This window comes from Callospermophilus lateralis, chromosome 1 (genome assembly GCF_048772815.1).
Source record: "Callospermophilus lateralis isolate mCalLat2 chromosome 1, mCalLat2.hap1, whole genome shotgun sequence".
NCBI classification, from domain to species: Eukaryota; Metazoa; Chordata; class Mammalia; order Rodentia; family Sciuridae; genus Callospermophilus; species Callospermophilus lateralis.
Window position 1 is genome coordinate 223,097,519 of NC_135305.1, and position 26,068 is coordinate 223,123,586.

The 26,068-nt window shown below is 64.2% G+C and overlaps 1 protein-coding gene and 1 pseudogene across 3 annotated transcripts in view; both read left to right on the plus strand.

Moving 5' to 3' along the window:
* The first annotated feature begins 4,682 nt into the window (after positions 1–4,682).
* LOC143395920 (TLE family member 5) overlaps positions 4,683–26,068 on the plus strand; it is a 32,962-nt gene continuing 11,576 nt past the window's right edge. The window contains exons 1-8 of one of the 2 annotated variants that reach the window (XM_077109720.1): positions 4,683–5,126; positions 5,555–5,652; positions 8,771–8,834; positions 9,586–9,630; positions 9,962–10,024; positions 10,895–10,969; positions 11,042–11,227; positions 20,549–20,558. In XM_077109720.1, coding sequence (XP_076965835.1) covers positions 5,100–5,126; positions 5,555–5,652; positions 8,771–8,834; positions 9,586–9,630; positions 9,962–10,024; positions 10,895–10,969; positions 11,042–11,227; positions 20,549–20,558 — 568 coding nt within the window. In that variant the 5' untranslated portion in view covers positions 4,683–5,099. Of the gene's footprint in view, positions 5,127–5,554; positions 5,653–8,770; positions 8,835–9,585; positions 9,631–9,961; positions 10,025–10,894; positions 10,970–11,041; positions 11,773–20,548; positions 20,559–26,068 lie in introns of those variants that run through there. The other variant, XM_076852078.2, reaches the window with a different exon arrangement.
* Positions 23,920–25,747, plus strand: LOC143638364 (transducin-like enhancer protein 2; annotated as a pseudogene). Its single transcript, XR_013154596.1, has 5 exons — positions 23,920–24,019; positions 24,095–24,191; positions 24,320–24,383; positions 24,739–24,783; positions 25,703–25,747. The product of XR_013154596.1 is annotated as a transducin-like enhancer protein 2 (transcript).

The following is a 26,068-nucleotide window of genomic DNA, read 5'->3' on the forward strand; positions in this document are numbered from 1 at the left end:
GTTCAGTCCTCAATACCAAAATAAGAAACAGCTGCTAAACAGATGCCCTTCACGCCTGGCGGACGGCTCTGGCCTTGGCTGTGCGCACAGGGGCCTGGGCTCCAGCCCCCTGCGGATAGATTAATCAGTAAAACGAAAGGGTCAGTGAGGTGGACGGAGCCAGTGCTGGGAGGACACAGGGGAGCTGGCCACCTCCTGCCGACGCCACAGAGGGACTGAGAGAACCGGGCACTCTCATGGGGGAGGACCCTGAGGTGCTGACCCGGTCACTTGCCACCAGGTCACCCGGCCAGAGGCTCCAACCCAGAGCTGACCGCAGGGGCCGCCTGCACGGCCGGAAGGCAGCCACCTGCTTCCCGGGGCTCCGAGTGACGGCCACCCATCACTACGGCCCATCTGTAACCCGGAGGGCTGCTCTCGCTGGGCTGCTGGGACACGGGTCCTGCTGCGTGGCCCTAGGTGTGGCCCTGAGAACCTGGTGACCAGGAAAGGTCTCGATGTGGACTGTGGGGCCCGAGGAGCCGGGGACAGCGGCACGTGGGGCAGGTGGCTCCACACGGGGGCAGTTTGTGACCCCCCATTGTCCCTTCTGCCCCAACACTCTCCCTGCAGGCCTCGGCTGGCCTCCCCCCACCGCCTCCCCCACACACAAGCAGAGCCTCTGCCACCGGCTCTGGTGACTCCTGGGTGCCATCAGCCAGCGCACCTAGGCTGGGGTGGCTCCGACCCCAAGGCGTTCATGGCAGCGTCTGGGGACGTCTGTGTCCTCACGCCTTTGGGGAGAGGTGAGCACAGTGTGTGGAGGTCAGGTCTCTGCTCCCCGCCCACAGCCCCAGGACCCGGCACCAGGGAGCACCAGGGAATGACCGGAGCCTCAGCACTGCGGCACGCCCCCTGCTCCCCCAGGAGAAGCCAGGTGTGGGCCGACCAGCGGGTGTCCCCTAGCTCCCCAGGGGCAGGAGCCGCCTGGCCCAGCCTGACCCCTGGCCTGCCACCTCTGCTGTGTGACTCTGGCCAGGTCCACTCACCTCTCTGGCCATCTCTCAGCAGACACCAGGACACCTGGCCTTGTCTGACGGTTCGGGTGCCTACGCCGGAGCCCGGTGCCAGGAGAGACCCAGACCCTCAGTCGGCTTCTTGGCCACAGCTGGTCCCGGTCCTGCGCTCCTCCACCAGCTGAAAGACCCTTTCGACTTGAAAACCACCGTTTCACAGCGACTCCGCTCCACAGGCCCGGGCCCTCACAGAGGCCCACGCTGACCCCCCGTGCCCACGGCGCCTGGCTCGGTCTCCCACCGAGTGTGCTGATGCCCGAGCTTCAGTCCAGGTGGCTGCCCAAGAGAAGGGGCCTGTCCAGCGCCCAGAGGACTGGGTGGGCGCTGCATGGGCCCCCCCAGAATGCAGTCCCCGCCAGAGAAGGCCCTGCCCCTCCGGAAGCTCCTGATCATCTCTCTCCTCCTCTTCTGGCGGAGCTGAGGGTCGAACCCGGACCCCCCGGATCCAGCTCCCCCGCCCTTCTAAAGGCAGGCAGGGTCTCAGGAGCTGCCCGGTCCAGCCTGGAGCTTTTGCTCCTGCTCAGCAGCTGAGGTGACAGGACTGTGCCACCACACCCAGCAGCGCTCCTCTGAGCAGAGGCCCCCATCTTCATTCTGTCCCCAAACTCTGGAGCCCACCCTGACAGGGACTCCGGTGAGACCTGTGGGGTCTGCGATTCGGGAACACATGGAGGAGGTCAGCCGCCTGCTCCTCAAGGGCTGGGCCCAGCCTGACCCGTGTCGCCCGCCAGCTGACCTGGCCTGCCCCACTGACCCTGTTCTTGATTTAGCTGATACTTGCTGCCCTTTTTTTTTTTTTTAAATGGGTCTCATTACGTTGCCCGGACTGGACTCAGATGGATTCTGCTTGCCCACCTCTGCCTGGACGGTGGCTGAGACCACAGACCTGGGCCTGGCTTTTTGTTCTAAATCTCTCTCGTTTGAGAAGTGATTGTCTGGAGCCAGATGTGGTGACGCACACCTACCACCCCAGCGACTCGGGACACTGCGGCAGGAGGATTGCAAGTCGCAGGCCATCCTCAGAATGTCACCGAGGCCCACAGCAGCCGAATAAGACCCGTCTCAACTCAGCTGGAAAAGAGAGTAAGTCCATGGCCTCTGCAGGCGACCGGATGGAGCTGGGGAACAGCACGCTCAGGAAGTGAGCCAGTCCCCAGAACAAGGCCGAAGGTTCTCTCTGTTCAGTGGACACGGGTCCATAACAACAGGGGATAGGTAAATGGTGGGATGAGACGGTCATCACTGCCCTAGGTACACGTATGACCGCGCGCACGGTGCAGCTCTGCGATGTGCACAACCAGAGAACGAAGGCACCATGAATGGAAAGGCTCTCTGCTGTCATGGGTAACTAATCAGGAAAAGAGAGACCCTGCCTCAAAAGACAAACCACAATCGAGGGCTGGGGGTGCAGCTCTTTGGTAGCACTCCTGGGTTCAACTCCCAGTACCAAGAGAGAAGGCCAGGGCCAGGTGGTGGCCATGCCTGTCATCCCGGCGGCTCAGGAGGCTGAGGCCGGAGGATAGAGAATTCAAACCCAGCTCAGCAAATGTGAGGTGCTAAGCAATCAGTGAGACCTGACTCTAAGTAAAATACAAAATAGGGCTGGGGTGTGGCTCAGCGGCAGAGTGCCCCTGAGTTCAGTCCCCCACCCCACCCCCGGCAAAAAAAGAAAGCCAGCCAGCCAAAATGATTTAAGGCCTGGTGTGGTGGCCACGCGGGTCATCCCCGCCATTCTGGAGGCCAGACTGGGCAGCTGAGTGAGACCCTGTCTCAAAATATGGACGGGGGTTGTAGCTCAGTGGTAGAGCACCTGCCTAGCATGTGTGAGGCACTGGGTTTGATCCTGAACACCACATAAAAATAAGTAAAATAAAGACATCATGTCTGCCTACAACTAAAAACACCAAAATCTAAAAAATAAATTAAAAAAATTAAAAATAGGGGGGAACGTAGCTCAGTTGCAGAAAAGCTTGCCTGCGTACGAGAGGCCCTAGGTTCATCTCCGGCCGGGCACCGGGAAAACACGCTGAGCTGTCTCACAGTGTTATCTACCTTCCTCACTCAGGACAGGCTTGGGTGAGCTCAGCAGCAGCAGCGGGCCTGCTCAGCTGGGACCAGGGCTCCCTTCCCTGTGCACAGGGAACAGGAAGGCCCAAAGAAGTTACATTCTTCAGGGAGCAGGCTGTGCTGCCCAGGAGGACCATAAAGTAACACCTTTGTTTCAATCGCTTTGAGGCCCATTCTGCACAAGGAAAATTATTCTTTCAAAATTGGAGCCAGAACGTGGTCCTCCTGGGCCCACAGCTCTCTGACTTCACCTCCCTCAAGGTGACAGCCTCCATCTAGCTGGGCTTGGTGATGCATATCGGTCACCCCAGTGACTGTGGAGGCTGAAGCAGGAGGATTTCAAGTTTGAGGCCAGCCTGGGCAAGTTAGCAAGGCCCTAAGCAACTTGGCATAAACACGTCTCAAAATTAAAAAAAAAAAAAAAAAAAAAATTAAAGGGCTGGGGATGTGGCTCAGTGGTAAAGTGCCCCTGGGTTCAATCCCTAGGACCGAAATCTGAGATAAGCCTAAATCCTGTATGAGGTCCTGCGTTCCACCCCCCGGGAAGCACGGGCTGGGCCTGTCATCCCAGCAACTCTGCAAGCTGAGGCAGGTTGTGAGGCCAGCCTTAGCTACTGAGACCCTCTCTCAAAATAAAGAAGGGCTGCAGGTGCAGCTCAGGGCCAGAGCACCCCTGGGTCCAGTCCCCCCACCCCCACTCACAGAGAACTCAGAGAAAGCAAAGAATTGACTTGCAGGGCACAGTGCGAAATAAAACCGGGAGGCCCCTTGTTCAAATCGGACTTAAGAATTTAAAACCTCACAGTAGAGCGTTCTCCAGGCCCTCTGGGAGCAGCCCTGGGCAGGCGCGGGAGGCAGCAGGCCGGGCTGGACCTCTCTCCAGGCTGCCTATTTGCCAGGGCGGTCCAGTCTCAGGGGCTTTGCATTTGCCTCTCGGGCCTCTTGACAGTGTCCTGCTAACACAGCTCCACCCTGTGCATGGAGGGGGCGCCCCTCACTGCCTTATGGCGTCCTCTTCCATGCCAGGCCCTCTCTGACACCCCCGTGCTGCACCCTGTTTAAAGCAGCGCCTCCCGGGCCCTCCCTGGCTCCTGTTTTTCTCCTGGCTCTCACCACTGCTGACCCGCCTGGGATTTGGCTCTTGTGCTTTGTCTCTGATGTGTCTCTACCAAGCCAGGGACTGTGCACCCCGCCCCCACCCCGACCCTGAGTCCTGGAGCACAGCCTGGCACACAGTAGGGGCTCAAAAAATGTGTACTGAAGGCGTGGCTCCTGCGAGGCAGGACGTACACCCGCCGCCTGTATACCCACAGAGGAGGAAACTGAGGCTCAGATAGGACAGCCGCCCAGCTAGAGTCAAGGTCACCGAGCACGTCCGTGGCACGCGTCCAGGTCGCGCCATGACGGAGCCCGCGGCTTGGCGGCGGGCGGCCGGGCCCCTTTCTTTGACAGATGGGGAAACCGAGGCCCGGCCGCCCGCCAGGGCCCCCCAGCCCGGAGGCGCGGCGGCGCGGCGGGCGGGCCCGGGGGCCGCGGCCCGGGGCGGGGGCGCGCGTGGCCAAGGTCACCGCGGCGGGCCGGCCCGGGAGGCGGCCGGGGTGGGGATCCGCAGGCCTCCCCGGGCGCGCGCGTCCCCCCCTCGGCGGCGCGCACGGGGCTCGGGCGGCGGCGGCGGCAGCAGCAGCAGGTGGAGCCGGAGCCTCCGCACAGCCGAGCCGCGGCCCCGCCGGCGTCGCCGCCATTAGACAATAGCGCGGCGGCCGGGCGCGCGGGGAGGCGCCGGGCGCGCAGGAAGCGGGGCCCGGGGCGCGCCGGCCGGGCGCGGGAGGGGGCGCAGGAAGCGGGCGCGGCCGGGCGCGGGAGGCGGCGGCCCGGGAGCTGCCGATCGGCGCCGGGACAAAGGCGCGGCCCCCGGCGCCCCGAGCGGCCCGAGCCGGGCGCACAGCCGGGCGCAGCGCGCCCCCCGCCGCGCCTGACATGATGTTTCCGCAAAGCCGCCACTCGGTAAGCGGGGCCGCCACTCGGCAAGCGGGGCCGCCACTCGGTGGCCAGGGCCGCCACTCGGTGGCCGCGGCCGGCGCTCGGTGAGCGGGGCCGCCACTCGGTGACGGGGGCCGGCGCTCGGTGACCGGGGCCGCCACTCGGTGACCGGGGCCTGCGGTGTCGGCCGTCTCCTTCGCGGGACCCCAGGCCCCGGCCAGGGCGCAGGGCGGCCGGGCCGCGGGCTGGACGCGCGCCCCTCCCCGCCCGGCGGCCGCGCGCCCTGCCCCCGCCGCGGCGGTCGGCGCGCCCCAGGCCGCGGGGCGGGGGCGGCAGGAAGCGGGGGCGGCGGGGGGCGCGCGGGCCGGGAAGTGGGGCGCGGGGGGGGGGTGCTGCGGCGGCGCGGGCGAGGGAGGGGCCGCGCGCCGCGGTGACCGCCGCCCCTCCCCCAGGGCTCGTCGCACCTACCCCAGCAGCTCAAGTTCACCACCTCCGACTCCTGCGACCGCATAAAAGACGAGTTCCAGCTCCTGCAGGCCCAGTACCACAGGTGAGCTGCGCGCTGCGCCCAGGTGGCCCCTGCGCCGGCGACACGGGCCGGAGGGCAGCCGGCCCCCCGCACATGCGCTGGCGAGACTGCGTCCCGGGGGCTTGCCCTGTGCCAGGCTCTCTTCTAAGCACTTCCCCCGCGTGACTGGTCCAGAAAGGCCCATTTCACAGCCGAGAAAACCGAGTCATAAAGCCTTGGTGGCGCACGCCTGTCATCCCAGCGACTGGGGAGGCGGAGGCAGGAAGGATGGCAACTTCAGGGCCAGCCTTAGCGACTTAGAAAGGATGTGTCCCAAAATAAAAAATAAAACGGGCTGGGATGTGGCTCAGTGGTAAAGGGCCCTGGGTTCAATCCCCAGTACCAGTGGAAAAAGAGAGAGAGAGAAACTGAGGGGTGGACATGTCATAATCTGCCCGATACCCAGCCCCTGTGGTTCCTGTGCCCCCTCCCCAGCTCCAATCCCCATTGGATAAAAGCTTTCCACAGCTGGATTTAGGGGCTGATCTTCCAGCTCTGTCACCCCCCAAAAAATAATCTGCAGCCTGGTCACTGTCTCTCCCGGACTTCAGGGGAAGGCCTCCTGGTGGCTCTTCCAGGAGTATTGTCACATCTCTGAAGGGCTCGGGAAAGAGCTGGGGTTCTTCTGAAGCCCACAGAGGTTACAGATTTTCTGTAGGAAGCAGCAAAACAGATTCTCACCCAGACTTCCCGGCTCCAGAATGCAAGTTCCCAAGAATTGGCTGTCAGGAGGGGACTTGCAGCCCAGCATGGTGGTCACACCTGGGATCCCAGCAACGCAGGAGGCTTGGCCAGGAGGATCCAAAGTTTGAGGCCAGCCTCAGCAACTTAGGGAGGCTCAGTTTCAAAATATAAAGTAAAATGGGCTGGGGTGTGGCTCAGGGGTAGAGCACCCCTGGATTCAGTCCCCAGGGTCTCCTTCCTGGGCATCAGAGGGAGCTCGGAAGCCACGTGCTGGGCGCCCTGCTGGATGAGGTCTCTGGCCTTTCGTAGATCTGGTTGCTCCAAGAAGAAGGGGCACTTTCCTTTGTGGCTGTTCTAACGCTGTGCAGCCTTTTTGGGGTGCTTCCCAGGACTGAGCACAAACCTCAGTTTTCTGGCTTCAAGCTCTTGCCCCATTTTTGTGCCCGTGTCCAGGAGAGGGACACGAGGCACTGGCAGCCGGAGGCCTGGAGCTGGCCTCCCCGCAGGCCCCCAGAACTTGGTTCTGGTCCCATGGTGCCTGGTGGCCCCACTGCACGCGGAGCCCAGGTGCTGGTCCTTTGCGGCTGAGGGTCTGAGTGTGGCCACCGAGCCCATCCCCTCTCTGAGTGTGACTGCATCCGGGAGGGGACCTGCCGTGTTGGGGGCACACTCGGGACCCCCAGGTACGATGGCCCGGGGTGGCTGGAGCCTCAAGAAACACTGGATTCTGGGTGAAGGTGGGAGCTGGCCTCCCGGGCGCGGGTGGAGCCAGGGCTCCTGCCACCCAGCTGCCCTTGGGTGATGGTTTTCAGCTGTAGTTGGCAGAGCACCTTATTTTATTTGTTTTTATGTGGGGCTGAGGCTCGGACCCAGGGCCTGGCATGTGCTGGACGAGCCCCGGCCCAGCCCTGCAGTCGGGTTGGTAATGGTGGCAACAGAGGGACATTTGTAAAAAACTTTCTTAGTTGTAGACAGACACAATAGTTTTATTTTTCTGTGGTGCTGGGGATGGAACCCAGCGCCCACACATGCCAGGCAACGCTCTGCCACCCCCACCCCACCCCCCGCCCAACACAGTGACGTTTTCTTTCTTATTTTCACGTCTCGTTCTTTGGATTGTTTGGGGGTTTGTTTTGGGGTTGACCCGGGGGCTCTACCACTGAGCCACATCCCCAGCCTTTTCAGTTCTTATTTTGAAACGTCTTGCTGAATGGCCCAGGCCGACATCAGACTTGCCATCCTCCTGCCTCAGCCTCCTGGGCCTCCAGGGTGACAGGCGCGGCCTCCGCACCTGACCAACAAATGCATCTTTTCAAAGAATCTAGAAAAGCTTGTGGGGCCAAAGTGACTCTGCTCTGAGGGACCCCGCTGGGGTGGACAGTGGCCGGGGGGGGGGGGGGGGGCGGCAGGCTCCAGTGCTCGCTCGCAGATCAGGAAGCATTTGTTGAGTGCTTGCTGTATGCTGGGTTCTGTTGAAGGGCTCACCCTGGCCTGAGAGGCGGGTCCTTACAGAGGAGGACAGGGTCCCAGGGAGCCCATGAGGGGCAGCAGCGCGGGGAGGTACAGCCAGGCCAGCTGGGGCTCTTTGTCCTGGGGGCTGGGGCAGCATGCAGAGCCCCCTGCCCAGGGGCCTGGGTTGAACCCCACCTGAAGGACAGGGACTTACTTGGCGGCCCCCCCCCCCCGTCCTTTTCCGGGTCTGGCGCCCCCCGTTGGCTCTCCCCCACGCCCGTCACCCGGAGGGTCTTGGAGAGGTGCCCACGGCTCATTCTTACTGGGACAGCCTGAAAGAAGTCGCCTGGGCCCTGGCCCTGGTGTGCAAATGTGCAAGGTGTGTCTTTGCTCAGCACAAGGTGAATCAGTGGGGGCAGCTGCTCCCAGCCCACTCCCCATTATGTACCCCAAGGAAATGCAGGCCCGTGGCTGAGCCAGGATCCCTGGGTGTCCGGTCGGAAGCTGTACCTGGCACTCGGGGCCTCCCTCAGCCTCTTCGCCAGTCCTGATTTGTGTCTGGAGAGTTCCTCCCCTTGGTTGAATTCCTCCCCTTGGGCTGCTTCCTGGCTGTGTGACCTTGAGCCAGCTGCTTACCCTCTCTGGGCATCCACTGCATCTGTACAAGGAGTATGAGTCGGGTTCAGCTGACGTCATGGGTGTTCTGAGAGGGTTCGCTCTGGCTCCGGCTGTTGCTGTGAGTTTCGTGACTCTTCTGCCACCGCAGCCGCAGCCTGGTCTCCTGATCCTCATTACGGCTTCCCCTGCGCAGTCCAGCTGGACGCACCTGCCCTGGAGAGCTGTGCTCCACCCTCCGAGGGGCTGGTCTTGCCCTGGGGGGTGCCGGGTGTGTGTGGGGGGCTCTGCTTCCTGCACCCTTGGACCTGCGCCCCAGCCCTTTCCCTCCCCCCTTGTGCGTCCTCAGCCTGAAGCTCGAGTGTGACAAGCTGGCCAGTGAGAAGTCCGAGATGCAGCGTCATTATGTGATGGTAAAGTCCCCAAGCCTCCTGCCCCCCGCCCCGCGGCTGCCAGCTCCGGGAGCCTCAGGGCTTGGGTGGCTCTCATTCGGCCGCCCCGCTGGCCTGGCTGTCCGCCTAGGTAGTGGCCGAGGTGCCAAACCGCCGGGTTGCAGCCCGGGCCTGCCAGGTCCTTGGCAGCCGCTGGAGGAGGAGGCACCGCTGTGGAAGCAGCAGTCAGGAATTGGAACTGTCATGGGGGAGCGTCCCTCCACCCGCCGGGCCCTGGCATCCGGCACTTAACCCCTCCCTGCCCGTGGGCACCGGCAGGGTGACCTCAGAACCTCAGAACCCCACCCGGCTTCACCCCGTGGGTGGTGAAGCGCTCCCTGGCTGGGCGGGCAGAGCTTGATGCAGGGGCCCGGGGTCAGAGAGGGCTGGAGGCCGGGTTCTGGAAGGTGGGAAGGTGGGAAGGTGCTGGGCTTCTCTGCAGGGGCAGTGGGTTTGGAGCAGGGGAGGGGCGGGGCCAGGCCTGAGGCTGGGTCTTGGGGGCTGCTGGCCCCGGAAGCAGGACCCAGAGGCTTGTTTACCCCGATCATTCACACCCAGGGAGCCTGGGCCCACCGCAGAGGGACAAAGATAAAAGCTTAGGAGCCTGGAATGTGGGGGGAGCTGGCAGCCCAGGGCCCTGCCCCTGCTGGACCTGGGGTGTGGGTGGCTCTGCCTGCTCCTGGCTGCTGCCTCCCTTGTCTCTGAGGCCGGCCTCCCCTGTCTGTCCCCACAGTACTACGAGATGTCCTACGGCCTGAACATCGAGATGCACAAGCAGGTGTGTCTGGGTCCCCGGCTGTCCCCAGCCCTGAGGAGCCGCTCCCTCACCCTGCTACCCTGCCACCTCCTACATGTCCTTCGTGACATCAGGGGAGGGGACCATGTGCCCGTAGGGTGTCACCCGGGAGGCCCCTGGCCCTCTGGGCTGGGCTCCTGCCACCACCCAGACCTGGGGTGTCCGGGGACCCCCTCCGTCCCAGGGAGCCTTCCCCTGCAGCTGCGCGGCCATTGCCTCCGGGTGCCCCACGGCCCCTGGGCTTGGAAAGAGCCTTGCCCAGCCTGGTGCCACCCTGCCCCTGCCCCCCGGGACTGACGCCTCTGTGTTCCAGGCTGAAATCGTCAAGAGACTCAACGGCATCTGTGCCCAGGTCCTGCCCTACTTGTCCCAGGAGGTGAGCCCAACCTGCAGGAGCGGGCACCGGAGCCGGCCCTTCCTGCTGCAGCGCTGGGTGCCCTGGGACTCCCCCATGGGCCTCCCTGAAGGCAGCGCTCCAGTGGGGGGGGCAGGGGGCACTGCTCAGACCAGAGTGTGGGCAGGGCTGGGGCGGGCACACGGGCACATGGGCGAGTGCCACCCATGCACAGAGGCGCACACAGGGCTGCAGGGTGGAGCGCACCTCACCCACGTCTCCTGGGCAGCCAGCTCTTCCCCCTTGGCCTCCGGGTCCAGGCTTGCCGGCCTCATGCCCTCCGGGCGTCCTCTAGCTTGTGATTGCCCCCTGGCCCCACCTCATCTTCCCAGGGACAGTTCCAGAAGGATCCAGTGAGAGCCGAGAGGAGAGGGCACTGGGAGCCTCCCAGCCTCAGACTTGAGGCTTTCCTTTCCAAACAAGCTTCCTGGTAGCCAAGGCAAAAAGGATCTGGTGGATTCTGGCATCTAATGACAGTTTGAGGAGAGACACTCTGAGGCAGAACTGCATTAGGAAGTGACCCTGAGCCTGCACTCCTGTCCCAGCCCAGCAGGAAGCAGGGGCTCCAGGGGCAGTTCTCAGCACAGACTCTGAGTGCTTAGGATCAGGACGTCTCTGGACAGTGGCACAGGTTGCATCTTTTGCTGGCACGGGTTTCACTCAGAGGAAGTGGCCCAGGTTTCTCTGGCCACCGGCCTTTCCCCAGGTGTCTGCACGCGCACACGCGCGCACACGCACAGGCCTTCTGAGATTTCTGCGCTTCTCCGTTGGTCCCCATGGAAGTGGCTGGAGAGGGACTTTCCGGCGCGCTCCCCTGCCACACCCCTGACCCCTCTCCCCACCCCCTTCCAGCACCAGCAGCAGGTCTTGGGAGCCATCGAGAGGGCCAAGCAGGTCACCGCGCCCGAGCTCAACTCCATCATCCGAGTAGGTCGGGGCCCGGGGGCGGGGGGCCCGGGTCCGGCCGCGGCTCACGCAGGCCCTCCCTCCGCCCCGCAGCAGCAGCTCCAGGCGCACCAGCTGTCGCAGCTCCAGGCGCTGGCCCTGCCCCTGACGCCCCTGCCCGTGGGGCTGCAGCCCCCGTCGCTGCCGGCGGTCAGCGCGGGCTCGGGGCTCCTGTCGCTGTCGGCGCTGGGCTCGCAGGCGCACCTCTCCAAGGAGGACAAGAACGGCCACGACGGGGACGCGCACCAGGACGACGACGGGGAGAAGTCGGATTAGCCGCCGGCCGGGAGCGGGGACGGGAGGCGGGGACGCCGCGCGGCCGAGGGGCCCGGGACGGCCAGGCTCCGTGGTCTTTACGGTCGCCGGCCGCGGCCCTGGCCCTGCCCGCGCAGCCCCCTGCCTCCCCCGCAGCCTGAGCAGGTGACCCCTGCCCAGGTGGGCCACGCCGAGGAGGGCAACGGGGGACCAGGTCCGCGGGGAGCAGGACCCCGAGAAACCCCTCCCTCCCTGCGCCCCCTCCCGCACAGGCCACCGCAGCCCACCCCGGCACTGCATGCGACACCTCCCGCCCGGGCACCCCAGGGTGGCCCCGACCCACCTGCTCCTCCTCGCTTCCCACGCACCTCCCCGCCAGTTCCTCACGCCCCCAGCCACCGGTCCCCTCCCCTCGCCCGCGAGGGGGGCCGAGCGAGCGCCGAGAGCCGAGCGGGACGCGCCGAGCGGGACCGAGCGGGGGCGCCGGACTTCCCTTCACCCTTCCCAAATAAAGATGAGGGTACCACGTCGTCCTGGCTTGGGCTGTGTGGCTTTCTTTGCGCAGTACATGAGCTGGTCTTCCAGGGAAGGGCACACGAGGGGCAGGAAGATGGAAAAATGTTTCTAAGGAAACCAACGCCCCGCCCCAGGCGGCTCCTGTCCCCTGAAGGGCGACACTGTCTGGAGGGTGGGCTTAGCTGTGCCTTGGTCCTGTGTTCCTGCCTCTGTGGGGAAGGCACTCCCTTCCACTCTGGGTCACCTGTGCCAGGACAGGGCACCAGGGTCCCAGGTAGGTGGAGCTGCTCATGGTGCCCACCTCCTTTTGATACCCAGCCCAGAGAGGGTGAGCTGGAGGCTTGGGGTTACACAGCACGGCCCAGACCCTCCAGGACCACCTGGGTGTTTTTTGTTTGTTTTGGTCCTGGGGATTGAACCAGGAGCATTTTACTGTTGGGCCACATCCCTGTTTTTGTTTTTCCTTTGGAGACAGGGTTTTAAGTTGCCCAGGCAGACCACCAACTTGTGGTCCTCCTGCCTCAGCCTCCTGAGCCACTGATCACAGGTGTGTACCAGGGTGCCGGTGAGCTGTTCTGACAGGTGGATAAGGGGCTCAGAATGGCTAAGGGGTCCCTGAGCCCGCAGGTGACACGACACACAGGTGGTTTCTGAACCCTAGGCCAGAGACTCTGTGATTCTTAAAAAACAGACCCCCTAACCAAGCCTCAGTCCCACAGGAAATGGGCTGTACCCACTGCTCCCCCACCTGGGACCACCACATGCACCCATCTCCACACTGCAACTTTGTTCCTCTGCAGCTTGGATCAAGGCAGGGCACCCCAGGCCGCCCAGGTTCAAGCTTAGCAAGGGCTGCGTGGCGCGGGACCCCATGTCCTGGGAGCACACTTTGCCAACAGGTGACCTTAGGGGAGAGCCTTTGTCCCTAAGGAGAGAATGGTTCCACCCAAAACCACTGCAGTCAAAGCCCCTGGGACAACTCCAGTGTGGACAGAGTGTCAGCGTGGTGGCCACGCCTGTCATCCCAGCAGCTGGGGAGGCTGAGGCCAGAGGATCCCCGGCTCAAAGCCAGCCTCAGGAACTCAGTGAGGCCATAAACAACTTACTAAGGCCCTGACTCAAAAACTAGGGTCTGGGTGCCAGTTCACCTCCTGCATTCACCTGCTCCCAGGAAAGTGAGGTGACCCTGCCAAACGCACCCCAGAGGGAGCCTTCTCAGGCTGCAGTGCTGGTTGGCGCCCCAAGACGGACTGGAGCTCCCCTGCCAGGCTTCGCCCAGAGGCCAGGGGACAGCCAGTCCCACCAGGGGCACCCACAAAAACCAGCCCCAACCCCAGAGCACGGCCCCCAGGAGCCCGGAGCACTCCATCACCCCCAGGACTCCAGAGGCCGAGGCAGGAAGACCCCGGGTTGGAGGCCAGCCTGGGCAACTGGGCAAGACCCTGTCTCAAAAGCAAAAGGTCTGGGATGTGGCTGAGTGGGAGCCCTGGGTACGTGCCCGCACGAGGAGGGGCTGGGGAGGGGGCACAGGCTGCTTGAGCCCATCTGTGCAAACCCCGCACACAGGACAAGGGACCCGGTGGCTTCCCAGGTTCCCCTCTTGAGGAGGGGCTGCTGCAGGAGCCGGTCATCTGCCGCCTCCTCTGCGGAGCTCCAGTGAGTGGCCTGGCGCCTAACCCGGCCGTGGACCCCGAGGGCGGGGTGGGTCTGCAGCTGGGCGTCACCCTGGCTGGCCCCACCCCAGCCCCGGGCCTTGGCTTCTTTATCCCTAAAACGGGCGACCGACCCGGAGGAGGCCGGAGAAGGCCGCGCGCCTCCCTTCCCTGGGTATGGGCCCCACCGAGGACCCCACCGAGGACCCCACGAGCCCCCGCGCGGGCGGAGCAGCGCGCACGGTCTGGGCCGCGGTGCGGCGGGAGGGCTGCGGGCCGCCCGCGCGACCTCGGCTAATTGATCCGCTAATGGGCCCGCGGCCCGCAGCCTAATGAGACGGAGGACGCAGGGGGAGGAATGGGGAGGAGGGGAGGGGGAGGGGAGGGGGAGGGAGGGAGGAGAATGGGGAGCTGGGAAAGCAGCAGGGTGGGGAGGTGGGGGAGGGAGGAGGGATGTGGGAGGGAGGATGGGGGATGGGGAAGGGAGGAGGGATGTGGGAGGGAGGATGGGGGATGGGGAAGGGAGGAGGGATGTGGGAGGGAGGATGGGGGATGGGGAAGGGAGGAGGGATGTGGGAGGGAGGATGGGGGATGGGGAAGGGAGGAGGGATGTGGGAGGGAGGATGGGGGATGGGGAAAGGAGGAGGGATGGGGGGATGGGGGATGGGGAAGGGAGGAGGGATGTGGGAGGGAGGATGGGGGATGGAGAAGGGAGGAGGGATGTGGGAGGGAGGATGGGGCTTGGGGAAGGGAGGAGGGATGAGGGAGGGAGGATGGGGCATGGGGAAGGGAGGAGGGATGAGGGAGGGAGGAGGAGGGATGTGGGAGGAGGAGGGATGTGGGAGGAGGAGGGAGGAGGGGTGGGCGCAGGAGCAGGGATGTGGGGGGAGGGGGAGTAGGAAGCTGAGGGGGGGGAGGGGGGGGAGGGCAGCCAGACACCCAGCCTTCGTGCCCAGAACTGCAGTGAAGGGAGCCCAGGAGACTGCCAGCACCTTCTGCAGAAGCCCGGCACCTCTGCCCCACACTCCTTCCCTTTCCCCTCCCAGGCTCTGAGGCTGGGACCTGGGCCTGGAGGTGAGAGGAGGGCCAGGAAGGCTCCCTCTCTTTGCCTTATTGCCCATCTGCTCCTTATTTTTGTTTGGTGCCAGGGGTTGAGCCCAGGGGGTTTAACTATGGATCCACATCCCCAGCCCTTTTTATTTTTTTATTATGGAACAGGGTCTGGTCTCACTGAGTTACTTTGGGCCTCTCTAGGTGGCTGAGGCTGGCCTTAAATTTGCTATCCTCCTGCCTCAGCCTCCCCAGTAGCTGGGATTACAGGTGTGTGCCACCACACCCTGCCACCCACTGGTTCTGAGTCCTCAGTGTTCCAAGGCCAGCCTGCAGCTCCGGAGTCCTGGCATCAGGGACCTCACCCCACAGGGCTAGGCCAGCCTACAGCTCTGGGTTAGAGGCCCATGGACCCCCACTACTGTCGCCAGGCAGGGAGGAAAACACCCAGATATACAAGATGGAAGTAGCATGTACACTTGGAGCATTCCAGCCAGGGCCCGGGCACAGCTGCTGCCTGACGCCCCCCCTACGCACTTGGTGGCCTCCTTCTCCCGGAAGACCCCAGCCTGGAGCTTGCAGGAGGCGGGCAGTCTCAGTCTTGGAGGGGGAGGAAGAGGCCACACTGCGAGCAGTGGGTGGGGGCCTTGGCCAGGACCTCCCTCCCTCCCACTGTGCCATGGGAAGCAGAGCCCTGCCAGGGCAGACGCTGCCAAGGTCACAAGAGCCACCGTGAGCTGCCAGCCCAAAGGTGGGCGCGGAGCTCTTGGCCACACCAGGTCCAAGCTGAGCGACCAGTGGGTGAAGGGAACCTGTAGACCACAGGAGGGAGGGAGCTGGCGCGGCTGAGTTCTGGGCGCTCCAGCTGGGCCAGGCGCCTGCCCTCCTTCCTTGATCTCTGAAATCCTCCAAAATGTCTGAGAAACGATTTTACAGGTGAAGAGAGGAAGGCTCAGAGACTCCAAGTGCCTTGCTGTAAGTCACAAAGCCAAGGAAGCCGGGTCCAAAGGCAGGAGGTCCACCTTCTTGACCACTGGTTTTAAGAAAAAGAGGTTTCTGGACCAGCGTGGGGTGGGCAGGAGGGGGGAATTGAAGGTGTGGGATGCAGATCCCAGGCAGGTCGGGGAGCCCCCCTCTTGTCGCTGCCCCTGGCCCCTTCCTCCTGTGTGGTCTCTGCCTCCATTCCTGCTGCTCTGCTCCACCTCTCTGCTGCCCAGGGTCCCTGAAGGCCTCGCCCTGGGCCTGGATGACCTCCTCCCAGCAGCCCCCCTGGCCCAGCCACCTCCGACCCTGGCCCTTTGTCTCCCAGCATTTCTGCTTGGCTTTCCCTCATCTTCCCCCCCCTGAGTGCAGGGACAATATGTCCCCACCGCGTCACTGCTGAGCCACCAGGGCCTGCAGTGCCCAACACAGCAGCCGCCTGGTGAGATGGCAGAGAGCAGAGCTGGTGTGTCTGACCCGGAGGACTCAGCCTGCAGCCTGGGCCCTGCAGGTGTGTGGGGGACAGGGCAGCCAGGGCAGGGTCGCCCACGCTGGGTCCAGGAGGCCGCCTGCTCTCCCGAGGTGGCTCCCAGCACTGCCTGGTCTCTGGCTCTGGGAAGGGTCTCTCCTCTCTGCTCCTTTCCCTCTTCCTTGGTCCATGAAGCTCTCTCTGTGTCCCTCCCCTCCCAGCTCATCCCTGCTCTGTGCCCCCAAGTCTCAGCCGGCCTCCCCCTAGAACAGCTCCCACCCCCAGGCCCTGATGGTGCTGGCTGCTGGCAGCTGGCCAGGCCTGGAAGCCCGCCCTGACCCTCCCACCTCCTCCACCCTCCCCTCTCTGTCCTCCCCTTCTCCCTCCTCCTCCTGCTCATCCCACAGACCCCCACCCAGAAGGGCGGTCCCTGCCTGCAGGACCTGGTGGGCCTGTGCCACCAGCTGAGCTGGGCCCATGTGGTGAATGTGGGTGGCGAATGGTGGCAGGGGACCTGGCTCTAGGCCAGGCCTGGGAGGTGGGGAAGGGGTGGCCCCAGGCTGGTCCCTGGTGACTCCGGCCTGGCTTCCTCTGGTAGAATGGCTTCCTTTCATTCCTGAGCCAGTGTCTGCTGGGCACCTGCTGTATGCACTGCACACAGCTCCCTCCCGGGGACCCCCAGAGGGCACTGCACACAAGCTGGGTTCAGAGCAGATGCTGCAGCAGCAGCCTGAGGGGCAGGGGGCGGCCAGGGCCTGGGAGATGGAGGCCTCTCTGAGGTCACCTGGTGGCAGCAGCCTGTCCTGGGAAGCTGTGTGGGGACAGAGACCCACCTTCCAAGCAGCGAGGAAGCGTGGGGCAGGGTGCGGGCAGGACGGGCCTCTTCTCTCTGAGGCTGCTCTGTAGCACAGGGCGGGACCAGGGTGGGCACAGGCGGGCACAGGCGGGCAGGCCTACCCCAGCCACACCCCCAGCCCTGGTGACCTTTCAGTCTGAGTCTCACTAAGTGCCCAGGCTGGCGTGGAACTTGCAGTCCTCCTGCCTCGGCCTCCATAAGCTCCACAGCTGGCCTGTCCTGAGGGAGGGTGGGGCCGTAGCTGCCATTGTCCAGGGCTCCCCTGGGACACATGGGGTTGTCCTCCATCCCCAAAGTGAGCAGGCTGAGGCCAGAGGGGAGTGAAGGCCGCAGGCACACCCGAAGCCTGAGGAGGAAGATGGAGGAGGAGGAGGCTGGAAGAGGAGAAGGCTGGAGGAGGAGGCAGGAGGAAGAGGCTGGAAGAAGCTGGAGGAGGAGGCTGGAGGAGGAGCACTCCATGGGCCCGGGCCAGGGGGTGGCTGTGTTCAGCCCTCTTCTGTGCCGTGCCTGGAGGATGGGGCAGCTGGGGTCCAGCAGAGTGCCCGGGGGCTGGGAAGGGAGGCAGGGCCCCACTTGGAACAGGGGGCCAGTGGCTGTGGGGTCATCTATTGGGTGGCAGCTGCAGCCCCACCTGAGTGTCCCTGTGGCCCCCACTCCTCGCTGAGCCTGAACCCTGACACCCAGTGGAGAGTCCCACTGTCAGAATCCCACCACACAGTGGCAGGACCTGACCTCAGCGCTGCATGGTTATCCCAGGAGACTGACCCGCGGACCTCAGCTGTAGGTGGCCCACAGGCCAGGGGCCTGGCCTCCATCCTACCCAATATGCTGGGTGACCCTGCAGAGGTCATGGCCCTCTCTGTGCTCACCCATTTATTCTCCCAATAAACCCAGTGCAGCCAGCCCTGTAGGGAGGCCTGGGTGGACCATAAACATATAAGCAAATAGGTAGCAAGAGGGACAGGCCTTTGAAGAGGGTGTGGTGGGAGGAGCTGACCAAGGAGGAGGGTGCTGCAGCCGGGATAGGATACCACCCTGAAAGCGGGAGTGGGGCCAGCCTGGTCCTGGCAGAGGGGATGGCAAGGGCAAGGCCCCCAGGCCTTGACAATTGGAAGCTGAGGGGTCAGAGCCAGAGGGGGGGAGTTTGGATCCTCCTCTGAGGGCCGCAGGGAGACAGGAAGGTCCTTCAGCAGGACTGAGGCCAGGCTGGCTCCTGGTGATTTGCTTAGAGGAGGATGGGCCTGTTTCATTCATCTGCTTGTAGGCGGTGCTGAGAGTCGGCCTCCCACCTGGGCACTCGCCCTCCCACTGAGCCAGGCCCCAGTCTGCCCCCTTTATGGATGGTCACGGATGTGAGAGGAAGGCAGGGGCGCAGCCCAGGTGTGGGCTATGGCACCAGGGGGACAGAAGGCCCTTTAGGACCCAACGAGAGGCCTGCCCCTTACTGTCATTTGCTGGGGTCACTTTAAGGGTTGTGTGGGCCTTATGTGAGACCTTGGCCCACTTGCTTTCCAGATGAGGAGCCAGGCAGTGGGGACTTGCTTGGTGTGGAGCCCTGGGTTGACACAGGGTCCCTTCTGTCCCTCCAGCCGCCCAGAGAGGCTGTGATCCTGAGTCTGGGCCACTCTAGAACCTCCTGCCGCTGGCGGCCACTCCCCAACTCCCAGCAGGGCCCACGGGAAAGGAGGCAGAGAGCTTTGGCATCCTGGTGTCTGCTTCCCCGTTTCACAGCTGGGGACCCTCAGAGTCCCACAAGCCAGGCCAGGGGCCAGAGCTCAAGTTTTCCTGGTCTCCAGAAAGGGCCAAGGTCCTCAGATTTCTTCTGCCAGCTTTAGGGTGGGATGATTTAAAGGCCCAAATGACAACTCCTATGCACTCTGCAGAACCCCAGCTTAACCCCCCACCACCCGACCCCTGGGAAGGCTTCCCCATCTCCCCACTCCCACCCCGCGCTGGTCCTCCCTCTACCCCAGCCCTGACTGCAGACGGCAGAGTGGTGTTGACTCCCCCTCTTCCCAGTCTTGGGGACCCCTCCTGAGGTCCCCAGTGTGGCCTGGCCCTGGTTACTCCAGCTCAGAACAGCCTCTGAATGAGTTTCATGGATGAGTCCAGTCCAGGTGGGTAAACTGAGGCCCAGAGAGAGGCCCGGCGCCTGCAGAGAGAAACGTGTGTGCGATTTTTCCAGGGGGCTCCGGCCAAGCGTGGCGGGGAACTGAAGCTCCGAGGTCACCCGAGAGGCCGGGGCCAGCGGGAGGGGACCGGCCTGGCTGGTGGCCCGGCAGCTCGGCTGGGGGGCGCGGGAGGCAGAGGTTGGCGGTGTCGGAAGCCAAAGGCTTGGCCTCCCCGAGGGAGCCGCTTTCCCGGCCCGGGTCGGATCAATGGGCTGTAATTATACCGCGCCGGGCCCGGAGCCGGCGGGGAGGGAGCGGGAGCTGGCAGGAGGCGAGCGCGGGCGGGGGCGCGGGAGGGAGAGGACCCACGTTACTTTGATTGACAGCCTGGGGCGGCGCCGCGCGCGAGCTTCTGGGGCTCGTAGTCCTCCCCGAGAAGCCCCGCTCTCGGCCCCCGCGGCCAGCTCTGGGGAAACGGAGGCCGCGCCGCGCGCCGCGCCCCGCCTACAGCTGTGGGTCCCCCCCGCCGCTGCCCTCCTGGGCATAAAACCGAGCAGAGCCCGGGACCTCCAGGCTCGGGGAGAGTCTGGACTCGTCCCTGGGGCGTCTCGCGAGACTTCGCCGCTCCCGGCCTCCGTTTACCTATCTGTGAAATAGGGCGAAAGGCAGCGCCTCTGCCTCGGAGGCGCCCGGGCTTCGCCCAAGTAGCAAGTTGGGCCAGGGAGCTTTGTTTTTAAGGGGAGACCTGCCAGGTTTAGAGAAAAACTCGCTACTCGTTTTGGGGGACAGTCAAGCCAGACACCCCCTGCACCCCAGCCGGGCTCGGTGGTCCACGAGGGTCTCTGCTCCGCCTAGGGAGGGGGAACTACACTCGCCAGACCCCGCGGGGAGCGCCTAGCCGCCTTCCCATTGGCCCAATCGATCTCACAGCCTCCTGCCATTGGTTGCTGGCATCCAGGTGCCCATTGGCCAGCGCCCATTGTGACGTCATGGACCCATGTGGGAGCGCCGCGGATGGATTGGCTGGCGTGCTCAGCCAACCACCGTGGAGAAAGGAATTTCCACAGTAGCTGGGGCGGTGAGGCTGATTTAAGGTGGTCTGAGCAATCCAGGGTCCCAGCGCTGCTTCTCAGCTTTTTCCTTTAAAAAAATCCCACATCCACATCATAAAAACTCAGCCAGGAAACAGGGGCTGAGTCTTTCTGTAGAGCGGGAGGAGAGAGATTGGAAGCCAAACCCCCTTCTCCATTTCACAGCTCCCAGCACTCATTTTGCAGATGGGGAAACTGAGACCCAGGAGGTGGGGCTTGAAGTCCCTGGATAGGGTTGGCTGGGGAAAGTGTTTCAGTCGGATGAAAAGATTGTGCTAGAAACTGTGCAGGCTGTTAACTCCCTGCCTTGCGAGTCTTTTCCTTGCTTCCTAGTCTGGCCGAATGTGCATTTCAGGGACTTAGCAGTCACCCGAATCCCCACGCCTCTCACAGGCTTGGCTCAGCCGAGCCTCCCCACGTCCCACCCGCGACTCTCAAGGGTGGGGACGCTGCAGCTCACAGCAACTGCTCCTCCTTCCTGGCAGCTCATGCACACCAAGAGATGGGGTGCGTGTGGTCTTGTGCTTCCCAGGCAATCCACAAGCCTGTACTTACCCCCGCTGTGCAGTGTGCCGCTGAGGGATCCAGGCGCTGGTGGGCAGAAAGCCCTGCTCCAGGAAGCTGTGCCCTCTCTGGTCCCTTCAGTCCTGGCTCTTTCCTCCTAGCTCTGACTCTGGGCCTGGAACCATGCATGTGTTCAGTTCTGTTCCCTTCCGTCCACCCATCCCAGAAGCTCCTGCCTGGCAAGACTTGGGGCAGGGTCCTCCCTAGGGTGCCAGCGTCCTGCAGTGTGAGGAGGTGGTTCTAGAATAAATGTCCACTTGTACACCAACACCAGGAGCAGAGACAGGAGGCTGGGGGTGGTTTTGGAGGTGCTACCTGGAGGAGAGGCCGAGGAAGGATGCACATTTCTAGGCAGTAGAGGAAGGAGGCGGAATTCCAGGAAGAGGTAACAGCCCCAGAAAAGGCCCTGAGTGGAGACAAGTTAGGCAGTGGGGCCAAGGTGGCTGGAGCAGGCGAGTGCACTGGTGGAGGGGGGCGGGGCTAAGTGGCCAAGGCCCTGGGGAATTGTCCCCTGGAGCAATAGGGAGCTGCGGGAGGTGGGGGTGAGAGGGCCAGGCTGAGATTGACAGCCCAGAGGGAGGTGCTGGTGGGAGGAGGTGGCAGGTGGGACTGGAGAGGAGCCGGACAGCAGGGAGGGGTGGGACTGGCTGGGGAGAGGAGGAGGGTCACGGGGCAGGTGATGGACCTCTGCCTCAGAGTACGGGGTGGGCTGTGGGGCCGACAGGGTCAGGAACCCGCGGAGGGGAACCCAGGAAGATGTCCAGTCGGTGGCTGGGCCCACAGGCCAGGGTCTCCCAGGACAGATCTGGGGTGGAGCCAGATCTAGAGCTGTCCTCAGGAGGTGGTCACTAAAGCCTCAGAGGGAAAATGGGGTCCATGAGGCACAGGCCAAGGTGACTTTCAGGTGACCAGACCAAGGAAGGAAAGAGCCCTGTGCTTGGAGAAGAAAGAAGGCCACAGGTCTGCAGGCATCAGGGACAGGTGAGGGGCAAGAGGTGGGGCTGCTCCCAGCAGAACCCAGAGGAGCCTCAGGAAAGGCCCGAGCCTGGCCCGGGACCCGCTGGTCGTCTCAGCCACGCGGGAGGCCGAGGCCAGCCTGGGCAACTTAGTGAGGCCTCAAAGTGAATGAACAGGGCCCCACGTGAGGCCTGGGTCCCCTCAGCTCAGCCACAGGAAAGGGGGGTGCCCCCCGAGCTAGAGGCATTTAGGCAGAAGCTGAGGGAGGGAGGCCCCAAGAAGCCAAGGGGCCGCGGGGGCAGGTGAAGAGGGCTGGGCACACCATCTGGACTCAGGGTCCCGGAGGGCACTGTTGGTGTCCCAGGGGAGGAGGACATGTCCCGGAAAGCGTTTGGAACCAGGAGCCTGGAAGCAGTCACTCTTGGCATCAGGGGCCTGTGGGGCAGGGCCACAGGGCAATGCGGCGCTGTAGCCCACAGGTCACTCCTTCCCCACCGCCTGTCCACACCTCTGCACTTGCCTCAAGCTTGCTTCATGCCAGGCCCCTGAGGGCCAGGAGTTTCCAGTCCCTGGGGTGGGGAGACAGCAAGGGGCAGGGCTCAGGGGAACAGGTGGTGGGGCCCGTAGGCTGCAGGAAGGGCAGGAGGGGCCTTTCTGAGCTGCAAGGCCAGGTCCGGGCGCAGCTGGGATACAGCCTGCCAGCCTGCAGGCCGGGGTTCCATCCCCAGCACTGAAAATGTCCATGAGAGGCCAGCGGAGAGTGACCAGGCTGAGGAACAGCCAAGTGCACAGGCCCTGGGGCTGGCGGTGCTTGGAGTATGCAGCAGACCAGGAGTGGGGGTCATGGAGGGAGAAAGGGCTGAGGGTTTTAGCCCCTTTTTTATTTTGAGCCCACTGTGGAAGGGAGCGGAGTTTGGATTCGATGATTTCTCTATCTTTGTGGTGCTGGGGATCAAACCCAGGGCCTCATGCATGCCCAGCCAGTGCTCTCCCGCTGAGCTGCATCCCCAGACCTGGATTGTGGATTTCTTTTACTTCTTGGCACTGGGGATGGAACCCACGGTGCTCTACTACTGAGCCACCATCCAGCCCCTTTTCACTTATTTTGAGACAGGGTTCACCAAGTTGCTCAGGCTGGTCTCAAACTTGCCATCCTCCTGCCTCAGCCTCCTGAGTGGCTGGGATGACAGGCGTGTGCCATTGGGCAAAATCCGATTTTGATGGCAGTAGGGAGCCACCGAACACTCCAGCACACCCTCATTTTGTAGACCCAGGACCTCTCTTCCTCGCCCTTCCGTGGCCGTGGCCGACTTTATCCTTGGGGTACAGTCTTGGATAGTAGCCTTTCAATGAGCCCTCGCCCGGACATACCACCCCCCATTCTTCCCTTTTACACACAGACAGTTTTAGGATTCCCAGGCTGGATTCTGTGTGGTCAGCAGCTGGTCTCCTCTGAGCTTAGTCCGACTGGGCTGGGATCTGCCCTTCTTCACCCTGGGTCCCTGTGTCTGGCATGGTGTCTATCTGTTTGCTGAAAGAGGAGGCCTGTGTGCAGGGGATCCTGTGCCCTTCCACTGCTTACCTGCCCAGAGGTCCAACAGCAACAGGGGGCTCCCGTACACAGTGCCGGTGCCTAGTCCCCTGTCCCCAGAGGTGCTGTGGACCAGGACAGCCCAGCGCAGTAGGCTCTTGGTGTGTTTGCTGACTGACTTAATGGGCTCAGGGTCTCATAGACAAGATGGGAGCAAGGACTCCCCACTGGCAGGTGAGCGGAGTGAGGGCTCCCTGGATGGCCCAGGAGGGGAGAGTCTCTGCCGCAGAGCTGGCTGGCTCCCCTTGCCATCCAGGCACGGGGCCAGAGCAGCACCAACTCCCATCTGAGCCCCTACCTTCCAGAGGAGCAGCGAGGCCCAGACGGGCCAGGGGCTGACCTGCTGGGCAGTGGAGCCTGGCCCTGTCCTTCCCTGGCAGGTGTTCCTGCCTCCCCTTGGCCAGACCCTCCTCCTGATCCTTCAATCTGAGCCCCATGTCACTGCCTGGGAAAAGCCATTGCTGACCCCAGACCTGCGCCCTCCCCACGGGCGGGGGCAGCCGGTGGTGTTGGTCGTTTCCTCGTCCCGGGGTGGGAGCCCTGGGCCTGGCCGCCAGCCTCAGTTTCCCCGCGGGCCAAGGGCGCGGGGACGGGGGTCTGGGCCGCGGCGCGCGGGGGGCGCGGGCGCCGGGCGGGGCGCGCGGGGGCAGCGGCGCCACCTTAAGGCGGCTCTGCCCGCGGCTCCCGGCCGAGCCCCGCCGGAGGGAGGCGGCTCCGCGCGGGGCCCGCCGCCCGCGCCGCCACCGAGCCGGCCGCCGACCTTCCCGCCGCCCGCCGCCCGCGCCGGGTCGGCAGGGGCCGCGGGTCCCGCAGCGCGCCCGCCCCGCCCGGCCGGCCGCCCGGCCGCGCGCCCCGCGCCGCCGCCCCCTGCCCACATTGTCCGGCTCGGGCGGCGCCGGGCCTCGGGACGGCAGGATGTACCCCCAGGGGAGGCACCCGGTGAGCGGGGGCCCCGGGCGCAGGGGGTCGCCGGCCACCCCGGGCCCGGGAACTCAGCCCCGCGCGTCCCCCCAGACCCCGCTGCAGCCGGGCCAGCCCTTCAAGTTCTCCATCCTGGAGATCTGCGACCGCATCAAGGAGGAGTTCCAGTCCTGCAGGCGCAGTACCACAGGTGAGGCGCCAGCACCGCAGCCCAGGGCAGGTGGGTCGCGGGAGGTGGGAGAAGTGAGGGGGACCCAGCTCCTCACTTTGGAACTGGCCCACGTGGGGTGCCGGACCCTCTTGTCCTCCCCTCCCCAGCCTCAAGCTGGAATGCGAGAAGCTGGCCAGTGAGAAGACCGAGATGCAGCGGCATTACGTTATGGTGAGCGGCTGGTCCGCCGGCCGGAGAAGGGCCGGGCACTGGCCTTGACCCTGAGCCCCGTCCTACCCACCTGAGATCTGGGCTTCCTGTCCACCGCCTCCAGGCTTCCCCACCGCAGCCCTGTGGGCCAGGGTCTCTGGGTATCCCCACCTGCCCCTCCTCTCCTAGGAGGGCAAGGGACTCCTCCAGGCAGACCCCCTGATTCCCCCCTGGACTCTCCTTCTGACGCCCCCATGGGGCTGGGGCCTCCATGTCACCCTGATCCTCCATGTCACACTGACCCCTAGCCTGGGTGCTCTTGAGACCCCAGTGTCCCCCGGCTCCTGGGTGTCCCCAGTGGGCTTTTCCTTTGCAGTACTACGAAATGTCCTACGGGCTCAACATCGAGATGCATAAGCAGGTAACTGCGGGGTTGGGGTATACGGGAGGGAGGGTGGGGTCGGGAAGCCACAGGACACCAGGGTGCAGTTTGGGGCAAAGCTCATCATGAAATCCTGTAGAGGCTCCGGAGGGCTGATTTGGGAACAGTCTCATGGAAGCAAAGTGATTTTCAGTTTCTGGGGACAGGAGCTACAGCTGGAGCCAGCCAGCAGAGAGGCGGGCAGAGGGCAGGGGCTGGGTGTCCCCTGGAGCAGAGGGTGGACATCTGGGTAGGAGGCTGTGGAGACGCCTCTGTCCTAGGGAAGGCCCTGGCTGATGGTCTTGGAGGTCCCTCCTGCCCAACGTCTGAGGTTTGGAGATGGACCCTGAGACACTGGGTATTCTGGAAGCCCTGAGTCCATCCCAGTGGTATTGCCAGAAGGTTCTGAGATTGTTCTCAGGCCCTGACTTGGATGGAGCCCACCTTTCCAGGCTGTCCTCTCGGCTCCGAGAGTGACCCCCATTCTGAGATCTTTTCCTGAGCTTCCGAATGTGACCCACGGTTTCTGAAGTGGCCCGAGGTTACTCATGAGATCCTGAGACTGACCAGTAGGGGGATGGGAGGGGTTCTGGGGCTCTGAGCAGACAGATGCTTAGATTCTGTCCCTCAGAATGTCAGAGTCCAGGGCAGAGCCGCGCCAGGGCTTCCTGGTGGGCAGTGTGGGGTGCTGGGGTACCCGCCCTGGCATGCCTTCCTGGGCATGTCTGGACCCCAGTTCTGTTGTGGGGGAGCCTGGTGCCATCCACGGGTGCATACAGTAGGCATGGTGTTGTGCCAGGTCCTGGGGGCTTGGCCTGCGCCCTCCAGGTGTGGGGCTGGGGGCAAACCCCGTCAGACACGGTGCACCTGTGTCTCAGGCAGAGCGAAGCCCACTGTCCCCTCCCACCTCTGCCCTCAGCTGGGCCGGGCCCCTGCCCACACCCTGAGGGCAGCAGAGCCCTGACTTTGTGTGTGGGGTGCGGAGACTGGGGCTCGCAGCATGATGGCCACGACACCCAGAGCGGGCTGTGCCCAGGGGCAGCGCAGGCCCACCAGGCTGCAGCCCGGCCGGGGCTCCCGTGGTCAGCCCCACACCTCTGAGCGCCTGACTGACATGTGGCCAGGTGGCCCCTGCAGTCGGTGGGTGTCTGGGGGGTGGACTGTCGCTGGACTCCAGGCCACCCTGGACCTCAGCCAGGACCCGCAGGCTGAGTCCCCTTGGCCCTGCCTGGCCGGCCTCGGTGTCCCAGTGCAGCTGGCATGCGACTCCTGCCCCGGGTTGGCA